The sequence below is a fragment of the Erigeron canadensis genome, chromosome 4 (assembly GCF_010389155.1).
Source record: "Erigeron canadensis isolate Cc75 chromosome 4, C_canadensis_v1, whole genome shotgun sequence".
Lineage (NCBI taxonomy): Eukaryota > Viridiplantae > Streptophyta > Magnoliopsida > Asterales > Asteraceae > Erigeron > Erigeron canadensis.
Window position 1 is genome coordinate 39,698,834 of NC_057764.1, and position 21,751 is coordinate 39,720,584.

A 21,751-nucleotide genomic window follows, 5' to 3' on the forward strand; every position below is an offset into this window, starting at 1 on the left:
GATGTACAACTTTTTAAAAAAATACTCCAAAATAGTTATAAGATCTAATTTAGTTTTCTTAGGGTACACTGTACACATTAAATAGTATAAGCATACTTCAAAATGATCCTACACTAATTAAATGTAGTGTAAATTTTTAGTGCATTGTGCATATATTATAGATGATGCCCTCACATTTGTATACATATGACACAGTAGTTTAATTTTAAAGATCGCAATTCTGAAGAACACGAGAGTTTGAAAAGTTAGTATGCCAAAACTTATTTCTTGATCTTATATTTAATTAAGTCAACTCATAAGAGAAGTATGACATTTTCACTTGTATCATTGTTTGTAATCCAAATAGTATTCATCTACCCATTTCTGTATGATTTCTACTTCTTGTTTCCTTTGCATAACCAGCCATTCTGGATCATCTTTTGTTTCATGTCGAAAATCTACATGATGAGCCCCTGAAATACATCAATATCATCAAATCTACAAATGAACAATACACATCCAGTTCTTACTTTCTAGATACCAAATAACATGAAACCTCTTTCGGTCACAAGTGCCACAATGCTAGCAGATATATTCTTCAACACACTGAAAAAACACGACATCAAATGATTTAGCAACACAAAACACGTTACTTGACATAAAACCATGACTAGCACTGTGTATAAAATGAAAATCGAACTACACATCTATGCTGACCTGCCTCTGCTCCATGGATCTTGCATCCCGTTAGAAAATATGATATTGCTACCCGACCTTTTCAGCACCTTTTCAATTCCCTGTTACAAAAAGTAATTAAATTGTTGCAACGCTTCAAAACAATGGAACCAAGTGTGAGTTTGTAAGAAAAAAGAGAAGATGAAAAAACTTACAATGCCACCATATTCAGTAGTAATTTGATGAGGTCTAGGTGTAACGCCGTATCTGTTTTCACAGTGTTCAACAAATGCGGTGTAGTTGTATGAACTTGGTGGAAACATGCTTTGGTTTGAGTTACTCATTGGCATCACCATTTCCGTACATGACTAAGATAAAAAAAAAAACACAACACCATTACACAAGTTGAAAATATATAACCTTTTGTGTTGTTAAGCTTTTGAATGAAAATGTGACATCAAGTACCTGCCAGTCCCAACCACGAATTCCTTGGATATCTGACTGATCATTTTCTAAGTCGAAGCATTTTTGTGTTCCAGAATAATTGTAGTACAGACTCGCGGCTGCAAAAGCCCGGGTAAGTTTGGATGCTCCTGGAGGGTATTCATCAATGATCTTGCACATCTTTACAGACATCAACTATGTTATTTTTGTACTATAAATGACCAATTGAACAAATTGACGTGTGAATGAAGGTACTAAATTAATAGTAGTACCTCTTGAACAGGGTAGGCAGGAAGTGGCTTCTCAAAGTTGGCTTTTGTTGGGTAATTAACCATGGATGTGTAAACAAAGGCTGTACTTAGCCAACTGCTTACTGAATATGTCGACTTCACTAACCTAAATTCAAGTGCAAACATGATATTAGTTTTTTACCCTCTGGACCCGGTAGTCCATTAGTCGAAAGTAAAAGATCTTTATGTGCATACATTGGAGATGCCCAAAGTCCAACAAGTACTCACAAATATAGGGCATGAGATATAGAGGAAATGAAAGAGAGAGAACCACCTGCAAGATTTGAAGGTCTTAGTGAGTTGAAGCATGGTATGTTTCTTGGTTGAGAAGGATTCCAGTTCTTCCCAGCTGCCTTTCATCACATTGTAGCAATTCAAGCTCGCATCCTACATACATACATATTACATAGGCACTCTGATTTAACTTATGTATATGTTAAAGTTTAATGGTTGAATGAGATAAAAGTGTCCGGTTTGGTTTGCAACTCTTGCCAATGATAAAGCCAAAGCAAATCAAAGCATTTACGCCGTATATCAAGCTAAACAAGAGATTGTGAGATCAAGTCCCCATGGGGACAAATATGTGGATCAAGTCTCATTATAGACAAAATGTCTGCAAATAGATCGATTGTCTTTCAGAAAATAAAACTAACTCAAATAGCTTACCCTTAAGTCTAACAAATGTATATCAATGTAGGCTTGAAATTGTGATTTTCCATGTCTTTTTTTTTTTTTTTTCTAACTGATATTCCCTTGACCCAATAAGGTATATCTAATAAAGTATCATATAGTTAGACGATAAACACAAACATAAAAAGACCTTGTAATCCTGGGAAACAGCATCGGCGAAGCCAGTGGAAACATGATCAAACATCAGGATTGGGGCTGAAGATGCCAATGCTCCAATTGCTATATGTGGATATTTTAGTCTAAACCAGGCTGCCAACACTAAAAATGGAGTAAAAATTAATCATAGTATTAGAACATGAAAATGATTATTAATTTTTTAGAATTACAAAATATTAGAAATTATTTGGTAAAGACATTTAAAGAAATTATGCAGATAACATTTAGTTTGTGGGTAGCTGAAATAATCTATTATATTTAGCTTAGTGTATTAAGCGATATATAGAACTTACTTCCCCCATACGAACCACCAAATACCACAACGGGGGAAGTTTCAGAAGATAGATTATGCTTCAAACTCGTGATAAGATTTGCAAAATCTGCCAACGCTTGCCCTGTATTCATGAAGCCTAGTGCTTCTAGTGAATTGTATGATTGATTCCCAAACGGCATTGACTCCCCATAATATCTATGCTGAGAAATATATAGAAAAAAAAATTCCAATTAGTAAACTTAAACATACCACACATACATATAATATCGAGAGAAGGGCCCTAGCTAGCTAGCTACCTCGATGAAGACAACAAGGGCATGAAACTTGGGTGCAATGTCAAGAAGGAAGCCGGTGTTTTCTGCAAACCAGCCAATGTCGCCTGAATTCCCAGTGTAAACAAAGATGGGTGCACCCTTGTGCCAATAGTCTTGGTTCATAAGATACTTTTGAAGGAAGAGCTTGGAGCTTTTTGGTCCAAAATTGAAATGGTCTATGATCTGAGGGAAATAGTGAGCTTTGTAGGGAGATGGTATTTTTGGTGCTTGTTTTTGTTGTCTCAACAACCTGCTAATAGTACTTGGCCTTGATTCCACACCGCCACTTCTCATCATAAGCATCAACAAGAACAACAACATTGGTTCCATTCTACCTCACCCAAAGTAACACTATAAGAATTACTATATATACACAAACAAAGTCATACATATATATAACCACCCTCAAGTAACATATACTATATATACACCGCCACTTTAATTTCTATATATACACAGACAAAGTCATACATATATAACCACCTTTAATAAATATATATGCTTTTTTCTAATGCTTTTTATCAGTTAATATTACTATCGGTTAAGTATTATTATTATTAGAATGTATATATATATAGCTAACTTGTCAAGTTTTACTATATATATATATATATATTAATTGGTTCACTTGACAACTTATATGTCAGTCACATCAACAAAAATATTGATGTACACCATGTCAGACATGACAAAATATGATAACAATAATCGAACGCTTGTTGACCAAATTTGTGGATAAGTGACTACCCATATAACTGATCACATGTATGTATATAAAGAAAAAGTAGTAGTTTCTATGCTCACAATAATGTTTATGAGGATCTATTTTTATAAAGGTAATTATGCCATGCATTAATCTATTACATCCCGTGTTGAACTCAAAGATTAAGTTGAATATATTTTGTAATAAAGTTTCATGAAAAGAGTAACCTTAATTTATATATGACTTTAAAGTAGAATGACTCAATGAACCCGAATGTATTTTAACCCTTTTATGTAATTTACACCCATAAAGAATATCAGGTTTTCCATGTGATCAAAATATGTCACGTATGACTTGAAAGAAAGAAAAAAAGGTCCAGGTGGTGAAATATATATTTACTTTCTTGGTTTACATATATGCTCTATATATATGCATGTTATTACCTGCATTCTGTTTTATTTCAAACATTTGGAATATTATTGGATGGATCATGTGAGTGTGTATGAAAAATGTGAAGATGTTGCTTCTCGGCGTATGTTTATCAAGCGTTGCTTTATCAATACTCTTTTTCATATAGAATACGTACACATATAGTATTTTTTTTTTTTAACTAAAGTAATCTATCTATATGTACGAGAGTAAGTACCTGCGCGTTGCGGCGGCGAAATGGTGGGGGTGATAGCTAGGTCAGAGAGTGTGATAGTCAAATGTCTACGGCCTCCGCCCTCGGATTTAAAAATTCGTCGAAAGTATATCAAATGACATCTCTAATGAAAGTGCATTAAATTTTAAGAACACCCATACAATTTTTATAATTTATCGACGTATGATTTTTGAGATAAAAGATTTTGAATGAATTGGAGGAATAAATGATTTATGGAGGAGAGAGAAAAAAGATGATTGGTTGAGATTTGAGGAGAGAGAAAGTGTATTATGGTTATTTTAGATAATTATATAATAGATGAGAGGGGTATTTTAAGGATGTACTTAAAATCAATATTGAAAATTTCAGCTCAATGTTGAAAATCTGGAAGGAATAATCTGCTTTATAATATAGTATAGATATACGTACTGTCATGGTGACGACAGTCTATTTATACAAATAATTACAACTAAATAAACTTATTTTAAAGTTTACTTAATTGTTATGATATAAAATTATAAACAACTTTTTTAAAGTTCTAAAAAAGTGGTCCCTTAATGGATATAAGGGGCAAGGATGTAGTGCCACAAAATTGACTAATTGGTTAAATTGGCTAATTTTGAGCCAATTAGGAGATGACATTTGTGATAGCAAAAAACTTGCCAATACTAGCTGAAATCTTGCTAATTTTGTGGGTGTAGTGCCAACATTTGTCAATTTACCAATTCCAAAAACTTACAAAACACACCCTAAACATTTATTAAATTTAAAAAAACAATACAAATACAAATTAAAACTAGGAAAAAAAAACAATACAACTAGAAAATAAATAACAAACTAAAACAAGTTATCAAATGGCCACCAGTATTTTTCGGCGATGTCGCGTTTGCGTTGCAATTGTACGCCTCGTCGGGTTGTGCTTGGAAATCATCATCGTCTTCAAGAAAAGTGATCGTGGGTTGAGTGGGTTGGGAAGGAAGTTCAAAACGGCACATGTCGACTTGCACGGGGAAGCCATCACTTAACAATTGAGAGAAGTCGTGGTCGAGGTTTTGGGTTTCGTTGTTTTGATTTGAAGAACCGCCGAAATCTAATGGTTGTTCGACGGGCCGAGGAAGTTGAAACGAGAGTTGATTTCTTGGTGCTCGGTATGTTTTAGATGATTTTCTTGTGGGAATCATTTTGAAAAAAATATGTGAAAGAGATGAGATATATAGAGAGTATAAGTAAAATTTTTAGTAGCGGAAATAAAGTATATTGTGTCGTATATATAGTAAATAAGGATGGGGGTAAGTTTTGTAAATTTTTTTTTAAAAAAACGGTCACTTTGACCCCAAAACAAAAAAAAAACACGCTCCCAACGTTCATAAGTGCAGCCCCAACGTTCACTTGCATCGACCAAAACTAGCCGATAAAACTAGCCAATCTTGCAGATTAAACTTGCCGAGCCAGATGCTATAGTGTAGCCGATTTGCCGATTCTTGCCGATGGTTTTTGCCAATAAAACTAATCGACTACACCCTTGCCCCTAAGGTGTTCAAGTGGTTAAAATATTCTTTTAACGTGAGATATAACAGATTACTTTGGTAAAAAGTGTAAGGGATTGTTTTTTAGTCTATGAAATGGGTGAATGTATCAAATAAATATAGGTAATTAACGGTTATTTTTTAAGTAAATAAAATAAACATGAAATTTGACCGAACAATTAACTTAATTATTAAGTTTATTGAGTATAAAAAAGTTTTAACTTAAATAAGAATTAAGAGTTTGATTATGGTAATAATATTAAAGGGGGCATGTTTCTTCTCTACTGTTAAAAGCATATTGGTTTTTCCCTAATATTAAATAATGTTAAGAATATTGCTTGCTTTTTGTAAAACTGAGCGCATATTTAGTGACAGCTGCAAGTTTTCTCGACAAAATCTTAATATATATATACTATAAGACAGTTGAACTAATTACTAATTGACCAATCATATGGCTCGATTTTATCAATTAGATTTTTGATGATGTCATCATTTACTTTTTAGATAAGTTAATTTTAATTAACTAAAATTATTTAATTCCAAAAGGGTTAAAGAAACGTAGCTAAAATCTTTATTTATGGATCAATTCTAAGCTACTTGATAAAAAATATTTAAATTCAAAAAAAAAATCTTTATCCAATCTTCTTTTTATGGATCAATTCTAAGCTGCTTAATAAAAGGTATTTAAAAAAAAAAAACTTCTTTAATTTCGAAAGGGAGAAAAAAACGTAATACTCCTGCACACTTATAAAAAGCCACCAGCAATATGAACAACTCTAGAATTCATCATCAAAAACCAAATCCCAGAAAACGAAAAAGTAATATACATATAGCAGCATTTACGGAAACAAACCCAACTAACGGATCGTCATAATTTAAAGTCTCAATCACTTATCAAGCAACAAACAACATTCCAGGTATAACAATCTCTACTTAATTATGCAATTCTCATTCGTCAGTATACTATTAAATAATATGTAATACATGCTTGCATTATAGAATGCAGTAAACGTGGACATCCAATTAACAACCTTAAAAAAAAAATAGAAAAAAGGATAACATAACAATAGCATGACAGGCAGCAAACAAATTATCGAAGCTATGCAAAACAACTCAGGTCAGCATCTACTCAATTATATAGGAACTTTACCCCACAAAAGTTAGACCTTACAAATTAGTGATCCTCAATAAGAGGTTATGACTGCTTGGATGAGTCAAATCTCTGTTATGTAGACTTAGCAACTCATGAGAATATAAAAAGATGAGAAAGTCTTTATATGATAACAAAAAGGGAATATCAAAAGGTACGCATCTAAAGTATTTCACTATTAAGTAAAAGTACATTAACTTAACGTTGGCCTGAAATAGAATACATCGATATGTACGACCCAACTTATATCCGTGACTCATGTTAAGCAATGCTATGGTACGGAGAAGCCATCAGAGGAAACGCAGATTTAAAGAAAAAAATCATACTCATTGTGTTGTTACGTAAACTTTGTTATTTAATTCACAATTAAATTTAACAAATATACTTGCTATTTACTCTAATCAACTGAAATATAAAAATTCCAAGGAAGGACAAGACTTCATGAGAGCTCTCTTCGCATATAGAATCCAACACTGAAAACGGGATATACGATATTATCAATGTTAGATATTTATACATTTAAGTTATAAAAGCTTATAATTTTAAATATATTATCAATACGGGATATACATTTAAGTTTACATATATATTTTTGAGGATGATGACACATTTCATCGTCTATTTATTATTATTTGAATAGAAGTGTGGCTTTTTTAAAGTGTGTCAAATTTCAATTTACAATCTTTCTATGTGTAAAATATATGAATATATTTAATATTTATAATGTCATAAATCCCGTGTAAGGATTGGACACAGGTCTGGTATCTTTATATATACTAAAAGGCAACTGATCTAACTTCAATTGACCAATCACAACCTTCAATTTCTCAAAATTAATTAAATCAACACATGTCTAAATTAATTTACACTTTTTTGATTTACCATCACTAATTTACGCTTTTAACCCAATTCAAAAATAATTAATATAATTTACACTTAATTATTATTGTTGTTATTATTAATTGTAATCCAACTACAATTAGAATAATCATTTTTATTATTAATAATTATAATCAAACTATATCTAGGATACAAAATCTTCTATAACATTCAACATTATATTTTAATATCTCAATTCTTTTTAAATTTTACGTATAAATACTTTTTTTCATATATGAATTCTTATATTAATAATAAACTCGTGTATTTAAAATCTAGTACCAACTAATTATGATCCGTCGCTAACATATAAAATCAAAATCAATCTATTTTATTTAGGTTCCAATATCGATCTCAAATCACAAAAAAGGTGAAAACTTTGTTGGATCCCAAAGGTAAATGCAGATATTATTATTATATATATAACACTGTATGTATATACTTCATTCAACAATTATTGATTTTATTATCTTGAAATTGAATTCAGGAAAGATGAAGATCACGGCATTACTTGTGTTAAAATGCCACCCAATACCAGACGGGTCGGATCCGGTGATACTTGCCAATGCAACGGATGTGAGCCATTTTGGGTATTTCCAACGTGTCACCGTCAGGCAGTTTATTGTTTTCGTTGGTAGGACCGTTGCTAAACGAACCCCGCCCGATCAACGTCACACCGTCCAACACGAAGGTTTGCCTATGTTTCATGTTCTTTTAATATCTAATATAATATATATATATGTGTGTGTGTGTGTGTGTGTGTGGTATATATATAGAGTACATTGTGATATAGATTAATGGGTGTCTTCATTGGCATTGTGTCTTTAAAATTGAATGATTCGATTTTGAGGAGATTATATGAGCATGGCGTTATATACTAGTGCTTGGTGTAATGGTGTGTAACGAGTAGAGCAGTTTGGCAGTTTGGTTCGTGAGAGCTTTTGTAGGCTTGTTTATCATGTAAAATTGATAATTATATAACTATGTTTTTTAAAATTCGAATATAATTGTAATCTATAGTACGTAGTTAAATAAGAGTCTGCGGTGGGGCTTGGCTCCATATTAGGCTTGCAGTCTGCTTGACCCGAGCTTTTAACAACTCTATCTCAAGAAGTTCACCAGTAGTGTAGGGGTTGGCGACTTATTCTGTTTATAGTTTACCTATTACGTTCTTGAACTATTAGAGTTCGACAGACACTCATTGCTGAATATATGACTATTACAACTCTAATCAGCATAAGCACATCCAAACACTATCTTAGATAAGCATTCTCAAAACACAATGCCAAGTACCTCCTTTGATTTGTCTGAAAAAAAAAGGGATTAAACGTGGTAATACATCCAAGCATGTAAGGATGTCATATGTCTTACTGAATTTTAGTTTGTAGACATGCGAATATATTTCTCGTTTTAGCTAATTGCATTTCTTTTTTTGGTGATAGAGTATAAGGTGCATTCATATAACAGAAATGGTCTCTGTGTTGTGGGGTTCATGGACGATCACTATCCAGTCAGAAGTGCATTCTCTGTGTTGAACCAGGTAACTTTGTATTATATAAAAGAAGTTTTAAGAATGCACGATCATAAGATTGATCAGTACTAATGCAAGCATGATGTGACGGTGAATGTTGTTTAGGTAATAGATGAATACCAGAAGAAGCACGGTGATTCGTGGAAGAGTGTACAAGCAGATAAAACCGACCAATGGTCTTATCTTAATGATGCTTTAACAAAGTTTCAGGTATGTTTTTGGTGGCTCTCCTGTCATAATGTTTTAGCTTCGGTGTCTCTCACTCAATGCTATTGGTTTTATAATTTTGATTATTTCCACTATACAGGATCCTGCTCAGGCTGACAAGCTGTTGAAAATTCAGCGAGAGTTGGATGAAACCAAAATTATCCTTGTAAGCGTTGATTCCTTATTGTATTTGTTATATTTTCCCCCCTTGTATGCAAATTACTCTTGATAATCACAGTAACTTCAGACTGGGGTTATGTTTTACCTATAATGTATCAACCGGGTATAATTTAAATATTCAAAGAACAGGTCAAATGAACCAACCAGTTCTATGGGGCTATGGGCAGGATCGAGTGGGCCAGCCAGGTCAATGGGCAGGGTCAAAGGTCTGTAATCCTTTGATTCAAAACAAATACATTATCATTATGAAACATAGTTTTTGCAATCACATGACACATAGTTATAAAAGAAAAAAAATTATTGACAAAAAAGGTCTACCTGTTTTCATCCAATTTGACCCATTCTCCAACCTGACCAACCTACACGGTTTGCTTCTACTCTGAAGATGGTATTTTGTTTAACAAAAAATGCTGCTCATAGAGTGATTTTATGTATTGGATCACCTATTTCTTGTGTACAGCATAAAACCATTGACAGTGTCCTCGAAAGAGGCGAAAAGCTGGACAGTTTAGTCGAGAAGAGTTCAGATCTCAGTGCAGCTTCGCAGGTGCATCCTTTTACCATTTTATATCATTATATTCTCTAGCAGCTAATTTTCACATAAAGTTTCTCTCGAAAGTATGTTCTTAAAAATTGGACAGACAAAACACGAGCTTAACAACATGCACTGGTTGATTGTGAAACAGATGTTCTATAAGCAGGCAAAAAAATCCAATCAATGCTGTACTATTTTGTGAAAGGTGGGCATAGTTATATACAATGATTCTTCAAGACATCAACTTTTCAGAGGCAAGCCTTTCCTGGACTTATGCTTGCTAGAGATAGACAAGTATGCGCATGCTCATGCTCACGTTTATCGTCTCATGTATGCAATCCAATTCCTTTGCTATTTAGAATGTTCTTTTGTAACTAAGAGATAATGAAACCGTGTTTATTACACAACAAAAAGAATTAATCAAAAATCATGTCATAATGTTACTACATTGTTTTGATGTGCAAGATATTTGATGATTCACCTGTCTCGTCTTATTTATGATTTCCGAGGATGAGCTAAACTCATGAAATTGTTATGTCTTCAGAGGCTGAAATTCAATATAACATCATTCAAATAATTAAAAGTAACATGTTAATAGCCGTTATATTAGTTTAGTTTAGATTAATGATATAAATTTATATCTAAGAAAAATTCTTCTTAGATACGTTTGGGTTGGCAAGTCTCGTTAACCCAAACGGTCAACCCGAACATGGGAAAGTAATTGGGTTAGCAAGTCGGGCTACACAACCCTTGCCTTCTATCCATGTCGATTTGGGCCGGGTTGGGCTTCAGTAGAGTATTGCCAGTTTGTGGCCCCTAGTCTTTGGATATTTGAATGCAGCATAACGCTAAGAGATACGTGTTCACACTATGATAACGAGCTAAATCTGCAACATCCCCTCATTCAAGAGGCTGAAACACTGTCACAAAGTTACTGCACTCTTGGAAGCATAAGCTGCTCTGCTAGTCCTTTACTCGAAACCATACAACTTAAAAATACAATTTTAGAAAATCAAAATGGAATCGATTTTATTAGCACTTACTATTGTAGATAAATGAGATTCCGTGTACAATGGAAATTTCAAATGATTGCAATATATGTCTTAGAAACATTTTTTTAAAACCTGATACCAAACTCATGTAAGTATTTTTAACATCACTTTGTCCTTGGGTTTGGCCTAAATCCACAGGGTCAAAGGGGTTCTCTGCCAATTTAAAACTTCATATATCGAATGCAGAGAGTTACATGCATGTTTTTCGAAAAATCTAATCAAAAGATTTCAAGTAGGAATAATTTATCAAGTTCAACTTAAAAACTATACTCTTCTACCAAAAATGAAAAGAAAAAATTATACTAAGAAGTGCATACAACAATCCTACAGCTTCGCATGGTACAAACACAAACTCTCATTTCACCTCAAACCAAATATCACCACAAATCAACACCCAATTATAGAGATCAGCCCAATCATCAATAAGACCATTGCAATCATATCAACAGCAGTTATGCTTTGGCCGGAACTACTGGATTCATGTTTTCGAGCCTCATCATTAACTGGAGGTAGTGGCGGATCGACAACATCCGTCACCTGAAGTGGAGGTATTGGCGCTGCAGCCGGTGGCACAACCTTCGGATCAACTTGTGTTAGGTAATCCCCCGGTTTAACCGGTTGAAAAATGAATGGCGCCGTGCTATTCGGGTCTGCACATGGATTTCCTGAAATAATATAAAAGAATAATGATATATCCTGCTTTATTTGTTCATGCAAATCCTTTTAACAAATGTTAGTAGAAAACATATGAAGTTTATAACTACTTTAACTTGTAGTTTTACTTACTCATATTTGTACTTGCGGTTTTTGGGTTATCAGTGATCACACCATCGACACCCTCTGTCATGAACGTAGCAAGCTCAGTGTACGGATCACTATAGTAATCGAGCATCATACTTAGAGTCTCCGTCGAGAATCCTGAAACGTACACCGAGATGTTTGCCGCGTGCATTTCTTCAACCACTTTCGTCGACGTAGTAGTAAAAAAGATCTTACTTTCCTGAACAATCGATTTCTTGACCACATTCACTGCATCGGCGTACTTCTTGATGTCATCAGTAACTGCTTTTGGTGCCTCACTTATCGGCTTGTGGAACAACAAGACCCTACGGTAACTTGGTGCTGATGCCTTGAACTTTGCTAAAACAGACGTGTCGTCAGATTGGATCAGAACTTGTTGTTTGGGGTCCAGTTTCGCATTTTTGAGTGCACTACTGACCACGCCAATGATGTCAAGGCCTTTCTTAGATGCTAGATATGCAGCGTGCTGGGATATGATTGAAAAAAATGTTAGAGGCAGTAATTTCAGGTGAACTCCTAAAAGTTCAGGAGTTTTAGAAACTTACTTGGATACCAATGAGAATACCCGTCGTTGATGCATTCTTCTTAGCAAGCTCCAAGAACTCTGGCAGTGTTAGAAACTTTCCAGCATTCTTTGATTTGGGGTTTCGTAACAATCCACCAGACTGAAACGGGTTTTGAATCAACGCTACAACCAAGTGAAAATAAGTAATAGAAAACAAGTTTGCATTTGATTCTTTGACAGTCCAATAGAAAACTACTTACGCTTAACAGATTTAATCTCTGTCCATGTGACATCAAATGTGAAAACGCCACTCTTTGGTTGGATTTCTGGTATGGTAGTAGATCGGTCCATAAAAGCCATTGCTGCATTAGTTTTTCCCAGTAGATCAGCCGAGTCTAGGCAAAACGCAACACCATCTTTGGTCATCTGAACATTGCAATCGATTATGTCTGCCCCGTCATTTATAGCTTTCTTATATGCAAAATCGGTGCAACCAGGATAATCAACACTCGCCCCATTGTGAGATATTACCAAAGCAGTTTCAATCTTTCGGCTCGGATTTGGACTTTGAGCTATGCACGCTGTGATCATGGAGAGTTATGAGTTTGTATAACCAGACCAACAAAACCTTGGTTACATCTTACAAGACACTAGACGTGACAGTTTCAACTCATTTATTTATGAAACATGTACAAGTTGAACGGGTCAAAATGGGTCCAAACTTTTTCTGACTATATTTATAGTGTACAAAGCAGCTCTTCTTACTTAAACAGTTAAACACCGTTGAAATAACTTAACTTTGTTAATCATATCCGGTATGCTAGTTATCTGTATAAAACTTAAACAAAAAAGTGTTTCAGGTTTTCTTGGCCCGACCCGTGTTAAAGTTTGGGAGAATTGCACATATACCCCATTCAAACTTGTAAAAATGTATATATGCCCAAAATACAAGTTTTTAGTACATAATGTATAAAGATTTTAACCAAGTTGACCCGTTGCTCAACCCATCCATTTTACCAGCTTTATTTCTTACCTATGGCCTTGGAAGCAGATCCTGGGAATTCTGTAACGACCCCATCAACAGAAAATTGTGAATTATCGATGAACTGCAAGTACTCAGTTGTGGGATCATAACTGTAATTGTAACTTGAAAATACATCAGATGCAAAACCGGAAGCAAACACTGTAAGGCCTTCTCTATGAGCATCAGCTACTAAGGTGGTTGCTGGCTGCAGATATCCATCTTTACCTACAGGCCATATATAGTTTTTCTGGACTAGTATTCCTGAGGCAAATGTCTTGATCATCGCAAGCTTCTTTACAAGCGCACCATATGTTTCTTTATAAGTGGGCTCTACCTCATCAACAGCCAAGAATCGAAAGATAAGTTTGGTCTTCATCCTATCAAAGGTCTTACTTGTACCTACCGATTTTAAGAAACCGATCTCCGGTGACGATATGTAATCAGCCACAAAGTATTCTTTGGAATCATCAATGTATTGTATTACATTTAACTGATTTGAGCTCCAGAATGCATTGTTCTGCAGTACAACAAGTACATGAAAACACACTATTTTGTGTTTTGTTTTTATAGTATGTCATTGACGTGGGACCCATGTAAATTTATGGGTCCCACGTAACTCACCTGAACATTCAACCATAGTGAGCCCTTTGGCTCCATTCCGAAAACACTGTCTGGTGATAGAAGAGGGAAGACAGAATCGAAAGCATTCGCTCTTGAATAAATATTCTGCACCACTGTTCCAAAACATAAGCACGGAACAAATATCTAAAACTCGTATGTCTTTAGACAACAAGTAGACCATGTATGAAACAATGAAAATGATTAGTGAGGGTTAAGAAAGACACTTACAATGTACATTCTTCATTAGCTCGTCCATAGGGAAATCCATAGGGAACCATCCATCAATATCCCGCCCATTAATGTTGTGCCTTCGTTGTTGCTTTGGGAGCTTGGTTGCTGCATCCGTGCAATTATCAAGCTTTATGTCCGCAAGACAAATTCCCAGATTATCTTTTGTTAGTTGCAAGTTACAATACTTGATAGTACCAGGCACACCCAATGCCAAAGCCGCAGTATAGCCCACCCCAGATGAATCTGGGAATAACCCTGGGAACCCGCCTTGGGCTATCACCAACGGCTCCCCACCTAAACATAAGCGAAAAACAACATTTCTGATAGAATAAAATGAGATTATAACAACATTACTAGAGCTTGGAAGAAATGAATATGTTACCATTTAAAGTTAGCCATTTCTTTCCTGGGCCTGGCCCGGGAGCAGGGATTGCTTGTAACCGGGCTCGTCTTGGAAGTTTGTTATTGCCTGGATGTACATGCTTGGCAAGAGATGAATGGATTAACAGGAAACCAAAGAGTAACTGCCTGATCATATCTTGCGTCATATATCCAAAAACGTTATTTTATGGGACTTGTCTCATCCCGTTCATCAAATTCACGGGAACGAGATGGAAATGACTAGAATTTTGATCACCCGATAACATAAATCATCAAGTCTGCTTATAATTCGCAGGAATGAAAAGTTAAATTCTATGAAATGTTGCACAAAACGATTTTCAAAATGTTTTCAAGACATGTGAAAAGTTTTTAGGATTTTTTTTTTCATGGTTCGAATATAACAAACTGCAAAACGAAATTACAAAAAGTTATATGAGATAGCAAATATTTGATTCAAAACATGAATTCCCATATGGAGTTTCAGAAAATAAGAAACTCTGAGGGAATGTGGAAGGAAAAAAAAAAACCAAGAAATGAAATGGACATAGAGAAAATGGAGATGGAGGTCATGGCTAATTAATTGTACCCACAAATTAAACGTATTTATAGGTAATTGATATGACCTTAACATTCTCACATTGAAATAATTTTGACTAATTTGTAGCTCAAGTTCAAATTATATGTTAAATTATCAAATATTCAGTACTACACATACTTCAGAAAGCCAGTTGCTAATGAAAATATCCAACGCATTTTGAAACCTGTTGTGTACACATCTAATTGCTTCTTATAAGCCTCCAAGAAGTAATTCAATCAAGTGATCAAGAATATCTTTGTACACATGTTGGTATTCAAAAAATAATAGAATTTGAGACGAGTGAATGACAATTATCATCATCAAAGCATCTAAAAAAACACACAATTATACACTAAATGGTTTAAGTTTCCAAACCCTTTAAACAGCAATAACCAAAACATATGTACATACTCAGTTTATCACTTATTGTGCAGGACAAATGCAGCATCCTGCATTCCTGACTAACTACAACGTCAACTCAAAGCAGCTGGTGCCTGACCAAAACATATGTACATTCAGTACTACATGACCTCTCTTTACCATATTCATCATCGCAGACTGACTTTACTCGTCAACCGTCTTGATGCATTAAAGATTTGAACCAGCTCCTCCCTACAAAACTCTCAGCTGTCTTCATTAATAAGTCGAGCAGCAAAACCCACAATAACCCTCTCTAAATTTTTCTGTCCATGAAAAAAAAAAACCACCACACTTCATCAAAGGTATACCCAAAACCATCAAATAGAGAAAAACAGTCACTTCTTTATATCAATATTACCCAAATTGCATAATAACACAACATCAAAATCATTTTACATAAGCCACAGTACTAATTCAGAGAATCTTAATATACAAGTACCATTTTTTACTAAAGAATCTGCTGCAGCCATATCCAAATTCCTGCATATATAAGAAAATCATACATCTTTACTTACAATTAAAGTTCCAAAATCCATCACAATATCACCTACCGAAAATGTATATGGTAAAAGTAACTCCCAATGCCGTCTTCGACAGTGTATGGGGGAGGTTGAGACGTAGAAAACCTTACCCCTACCAAAGGTAGAGATATATATGAAACAAAATCAAAGTCATATCTCTGCTTATATACTAAAAACAAAAAGTCAAAAACCATAAAGAAAACCTCAATGTCACAAGTCAGAGATATATAATGATCTAAATCAAGGATAATTGAACAGTTTCAAAAAATTAAAGCTGAGGCTCAGATTTGTATAAAGAGATCAAGCTAAAGAGGAGATAACCGCCATGGTTGCAAATATAACACGGCTGCATCCCAAAGGTTTCGAATCAACGTTTTCGTTGAATTCTAACCTGGACACCTCCAAAATATATAAAAATTGCCCCGCCAAGATACGGATAATCTCTCAAAATTTGCTCAATCTAAAACTCAGACAACAACAAAAGGGACCATCATCATTCATCATCACTGCCTCATAATGCATAATATCATAACCACCACAGGAACGATTATCGTAAAATATGTGCAAACCACAGGGACCATCAGTGTAATTTACTATAATAACTTGACCATTCGTAAAAAAGGTGAATGGTTACAAATGGTCTAAAAAGAGTAGTAGCAGCAACAACAACAACAAAAGATGATTCTTATTGTTATTGCAGTAGGTTAGTTTTATGGATTTTGAATGCATCAAAATGATGTTTTTAAGTGTTCACCGTGTTCTCATTCAGTGTTCTCATTTTAAGGGTGTCCTCATTTGATTGGCCCCCTATATATAGAGAGAGAGACAAACACAGAGGAAAGGGCTGTTTTTTGTAGAGGGTAAATAGAAAAAATCATAAGCAGTAAAAAGGGGGGTAACAGCCCTTTGGAAACATCCATTCCCCTATTGCTTGCTGCTTCATTTTTCTCTCTTATTGTTGTCTGAGTTTCTACAAACCCTAACCCTAGTCTGGCAATGAGACTTTATATACATGAGTAAGTGCCTAGGCTGGGGTATTTTATTTTATTTTTTAATATTTTTCTTTTTGAGAGCACTACCAAACACGGAAGGGTTTTCTTTTTTCCGAATATTCATTCATGAACCGTAAATAATTAGATGTTGGTTATGAGCGGTTACGAATATTCAAAAGAAAACATCAAAATTTGTCATCTCTATAGATCAAACTCAAGATCTTAGATAAAACCAATAGTGCCTCTATAACGGTTACTCAACTAAACCGAAAGCCTTATCACTTAAATATATGTATGAAAAACTCATCCGGACCTAGTAGAAAGTATAACTTACAAGAAAATATTAAATTAAACATAAATGTTGTAGTTAACGGCATTAAATATTATGCCTTCCATATCAAATGTTTACGTTTTAAATTTTATGATAGATTTACAATTAATTTATGCAATTTAACTAAAAGCCTTAGGAATGTATCTAACAAAACCCTAATATAAATACACAATGACATCTAGTAAAAATTTCATGTGATAAGTTGGTATTGGTATGGTGAGTGGGTTGGAGGGTATACACATTGGCCAGGTCACTTAATCAAATCAATCAAAATAATTTATAACAATATCATTTTTTTTTACACATAGGCAATTAAAAATATTTAAGATAACTTATACAATAACTTGTAAGAAGTGTAGCTAGGTTTTCTAAAGAAAATTTGGATGTACTCATTCATGTTCTAACTTATTAGTGTTGTATTTTGAAAAGAAAAGTTTTTCTTTTTGGAGATTATATTTTAATCTAATTAAAATGAAAGTCAAAAATACATTTTAAAGTGGGTAAATTCGTTATGAGTTTTTTTTTTATTCGGGTTTGTCAAACTCATGTTTATCATAATGGGTTTAAAACGCGGGTCGGACAAATTTGTGAAGATACAAAGCCGGGTTTTAAATGGGCCAAACTGAAGACCCGTGTTTGTCAAACCCAATTACACCATTTTTAGATTATTTTTTTATTTTACTTTTGATACCATCGATTTGAAGAAGAAAAAAGAAAGACCCAGAAAAAATCACCAGTTAAGAAAAAAGAAAAATTAAAAATCATGCTAATAGCTAGAAAACCTCGACTTTAATTAGGCAAATGCAAGAAAGAACGTGCCAAATATGTCGCACAGATGGGCCTGCTGTTGGCTGAAATTGAACTTCCAGATATGTTTTCAAATGACATCTTAAGCATTATGGATTATTTGACTTTTTAAAGTTAACTATTTATCTATTCTTTTCTGTAAACAAAACCAAAAGCATTGCATTGTAAGGAAAGAACCAAATGTCATTACAATTGATAGAAAGAGGGGTAGCCTACCTGTGAAACATTAAAACCTGTAAAGATGAAATTACAAAACCCATGATCTTGCTAAGAACTTTGAGTCAAAATTGAACATAGAAATATGAAAGAACCAAACCCGTGAACTTGCTATGAACTATGCTACAGTTGCTTTTTGGGTAATGGGATTTTTTTAATATCCCGGTGAGTATATATGCTACAGTTGCTACAATGACTTAAAATGGATCTTGCTTGAAACTTGATTTTGGTATTTGAAGCTTGATCTCTCCAATGAAAATTTGGAGCATAGTCTTGAACAAGTGATCTCGAGTCCTTAAGGCCTGCAAGAGACTTGAACACGTGAATGTTTAGTTGCAATTATCTTCAATTCTAGTGTATGAACAAAATTTTTTACTTTACGTGTTAGTTGAAGATATTCAAATGGAGAAATTGTATAGCATGCAAATATGTATACCTGGCCGTTCTGCAAGAACCTTTTATTCAAGATTAAAAATAGTTGATTGTAAAAAGTAGTTATCTTAACGCAGCTAATGATTTGATTAAAACGATATAGGTAGCACGTTAACAATGAGGAAAACTAAATATAAGAAAACATGATCTCTCAAAATTGCCCTTGTATTGATTCTCGATACATAATGTTACTGTAAATCATATTCTAACATAACTGTTAGCAATAAAAGAAAACATGTAATCATGGAAAGCAAAAAAAAAAAAGCTCATAAGCAAGTAGGCAGACTGCCGGCAACCACTACTGAATGAACAACTCAAACTTGGATAAAGATATCTCCCTCTCGGAAATAAGGTATATAGTATATCCCCTTATTTTAATGAATAAAAGTTAAGAGCACTAACTATTCAGTATAGTTACTATGTTATCATTCTACATTCTTAAACAGCAATAACAAAAGATCAAAAAATTATAGAAAAGCAGAACAAACTGAAACTGAACAGCAAGGCAAAGTAGAAACAGAGCCTGACCATGCAACAATTGTGCTATGCATAACCAAACCATATAAGTCAAAGTCAATTGGGTCAAAAATAAAGAGGCCTACAATTGGGCCAAGATATTACTGTATTAAGGGTAAGTGATGTGTCTTTCGGTTGAGCAAATGATCACTTAAACAAGCACAATTTTACAACCATTAATACACATTCTTTTAATAGACTTAACCAAACTTTTGTAAAATAATAAAAAGTTCATAAGCATTGTTTTGCATCAAAGAGAAAATTCTATATTTACAGCTCGCAAAAACATAGATGCATTCTCAAAGACACAAAACCATCGCTCGAGCAGTGGCATGACCATCCTTCCTATGATGACCTTCCCAATGTTGAAATTTTTCTCTATTAAAGTAACATTAATATCCGATACTTGAACTAAACCATCTTCTTTGACACTTAAACTTCCATATACTAACACAATTCTAAGTGATCTGTTTGTTCTATAAACATTTTCACAAATTAGAAACAAGATCATCCATATATTAGCAAGAGTTGATAGGTAGTGAGGCTTTGTTGTAACAAACTTCCTATCATATTTGTGTCGGTTCTCCTAAAAGTAGTTGTTCAGTAACTTGTATATATTTAAGCATATTTGACAAGTGTATTTAGCTGATTCCTACAAAGTCAAAATATATAGGAAACAGCCTATTCTGTGCAAAAATAATAAAGGATTCTCAGCACAATAACAGTTTCAGGAAAAAGTAGCCATCTACACAATGGAAAACTGTAAACGGACAAATGACATTCAAATCGTTGAGTTGGGGATACGAAATTTAAAACAAAAGGACTTTCTAAATACGAGGCTCCACAGAAGAGGAAGAAGGCGCCAGCTGCACCAATGTTAAGTATTCAGAGCAACAACATAATTAAGGACTTGATACAACAAACGACTCGTATAAACTTTCACTAATTTTACACTAAAAACAGCATTTTAGAAAATCCTAAAGATAAATAAAAATGAGGCTCAGGTATTTTATTAATAAATAAGAAAAGATGAAAGCAAAAAAAGAGGATAAAACCGCCATGGCTGCAAAAACAAATCAGAATTCGCCCCGCCAAGTTACGGATAGTCTCTCCAACTTTGCTTGAATCAATTCATATACTCAGACAACAACTTATTCATCACTGCCTCATATAATATATATTTGCCTTTTCCTATTTCTTCTTCTTCTTCTTCTTGTTATAATTTCATTTCAAGTTTCAACTTTCAACTAAACCGGTTTTTAAAACATTGCTTTCCAATATATTCAACAGATGGACTATATGTCATATCTCATAGATATATATATACGTACACACAGAGAAAAAGGGTTGTTATTTGTTGAGGGTAAATAGAATGAGAAAATCATAAGCGCGCAGTATAAAAGAGCCCTTTGGAAACATCTCTACCCTCTTTTACCCTTTGCTTCATTAATTATTTGTCTGAGTTTGTTTTTTCTATTAAACCCTAAACCCTAAACTGTTGATGAGATTCAGTTTATATACAACAATTGGTTGGGCCCCGGGCTTAAAATGGACTTTCCACTCTCTTCGACCTTCGTACATCATTAGCTAACTTCAATAATATAAAAAATACTCTATGTAAATAAAATGGTCAACCTGTTTTCTTCTATTCTTCAACCGGTTCATTTTATAAACGAACTTACAAGTATTCTAAAAAACTTTGGATATTCACGTTGTTATATCTGCATCTCATTAGTCTAAGTATAATGGATATTAATGTATTTAACTTATCATTTTGTGATAACAAAAAAGAAGTTGTGTAACCTTTATTTCACAAACTGTTTAATTCTTAACATGACATATGAAATTGTGTTAGTTGAAAATGGCCTACGGCTTTCCTCGCAAAAACAAACAAACTTGTTTACTCTCACATGATAGTGATCATAGACTTGTTTATTCTCACGTGATAAATCGTTAGACCATGTCAGCAAATGAATCTCTCGGATGTCAAGTTATATATGTGCCCTAGTTATTATGTTTGATGATGACATACATTATAATTAAGTTCAATTAGTTCACCAATCGTCTAATATTGGAGTAACATCCCTTGCCTAAAGCACATGTGATGAAAAAAGGATTTGACAGACTATGATATACATATAGATACTT

At 33.9% G+C, this 21,751-nt stretch overlaps 3 protein-coding genes and 1 long non-coding RNA gene across 4 annotated transcripts; 1 reads left to right on the forward strand and 3 right to left on the reverse strand.

The window, feature by feature from the left end:
* Positions 1–324: 324 nt before the first annotated feature.
* LOC122597590 (lysosomal Pro-X carboxypeptidase) lies at positions 325–3,152 on the reverse strand. The gene is made up of 10 exons (XM_043770168.1): positions 2,805–3,152; positions 2,528–2,708; positions 2,209–2,336; positions 1,663–1,775; positions 1,371–1,494; positions 1,120–1,278; positions 870–1,022; positions 697–776; positions 536–585; positions 325–452 (listed from the first exon to the last, which is right to left on the reverse strand). The coding sequence occupies exons 1-10, from the start codon at positions 3,150–3,152 to the stop codon at positions 325–327; spliced, it is 1,464 nt and encodes a 487-aa protein (XP_043626103.1).
* Positions 3,153–7,984: 4,832 nt separating this feature from the next.
* On the forward strand, positions 7,985–10,624 carry LOC122596766 (VAMP-like protein YKT61). The gene is made up of 7 exons (XM_043769395.1): positions 7,985–8,118; positions 8,211–8,414; positions 9,166–9,263; positions 9,360–9,464; positions 9,562–9,627; positions 10,102–10,188; positions 10,328–10,624. The coding sequence occupies exons 2-7, from the start codon at positions 8,216–8,218 to the stop codon at positions 10,376–10,378; spliced, it is 606 nt and encodes a 201-aa protein (XP_043625330.1). The 5' UTR covers positions 7,985–8,118; positions 8,211–8,215; the 3' UTR covers positions 10,379–10,624.
* A 785-nt stretch (positions 10,625–11,409) lies between these two features.
* Positions 11,410–15,135, reverse strand: LOC122598104 (glycerophosphodiester phosphodiesterase GDPDL7-like). The gene is made up of 8 exons (XM_043770710.1): positions 14,793–15,135; positions 14,408–14,704; positions 14,180–14,292; positions 13,568–14,075; positions 12,795–13,115; positions 12,575–12,717; positions 12,015–12,495; positions 11,410–11,893 (listed from the first exon to the last, which is right to left on the reverse strand). Exons 1-8 carry the CDS (start codon positions 14,956–14,958, stop codon positions 11,616–11,618), a joined length of 2,307 nt encoding a protein of 768 aa, XP_043626645.1. The 5' UTR covers positions 14,959–15,135; the 3' UTR covers positions 11,410–11,615.
* A 563-nt stretch (positions 15,136–15,698) lies between these two features.
* On the reverse strand, positions 15,699–17,282 carry LOC122596769. The gene is made up of 3 exons (XR_006323377.1): positions 16,340–17,282; positions 16,228–16,268; positions 15,699–16,051 (listed from the first exon to the last, which is right to left on the reverse strand). It is a non-coding gene; the product is annotated as an uncharacterized LOC122596769 (long non-coding RNA).
* Positions 17,283–21,751: the final 4,469 nt, after the last annotated feature.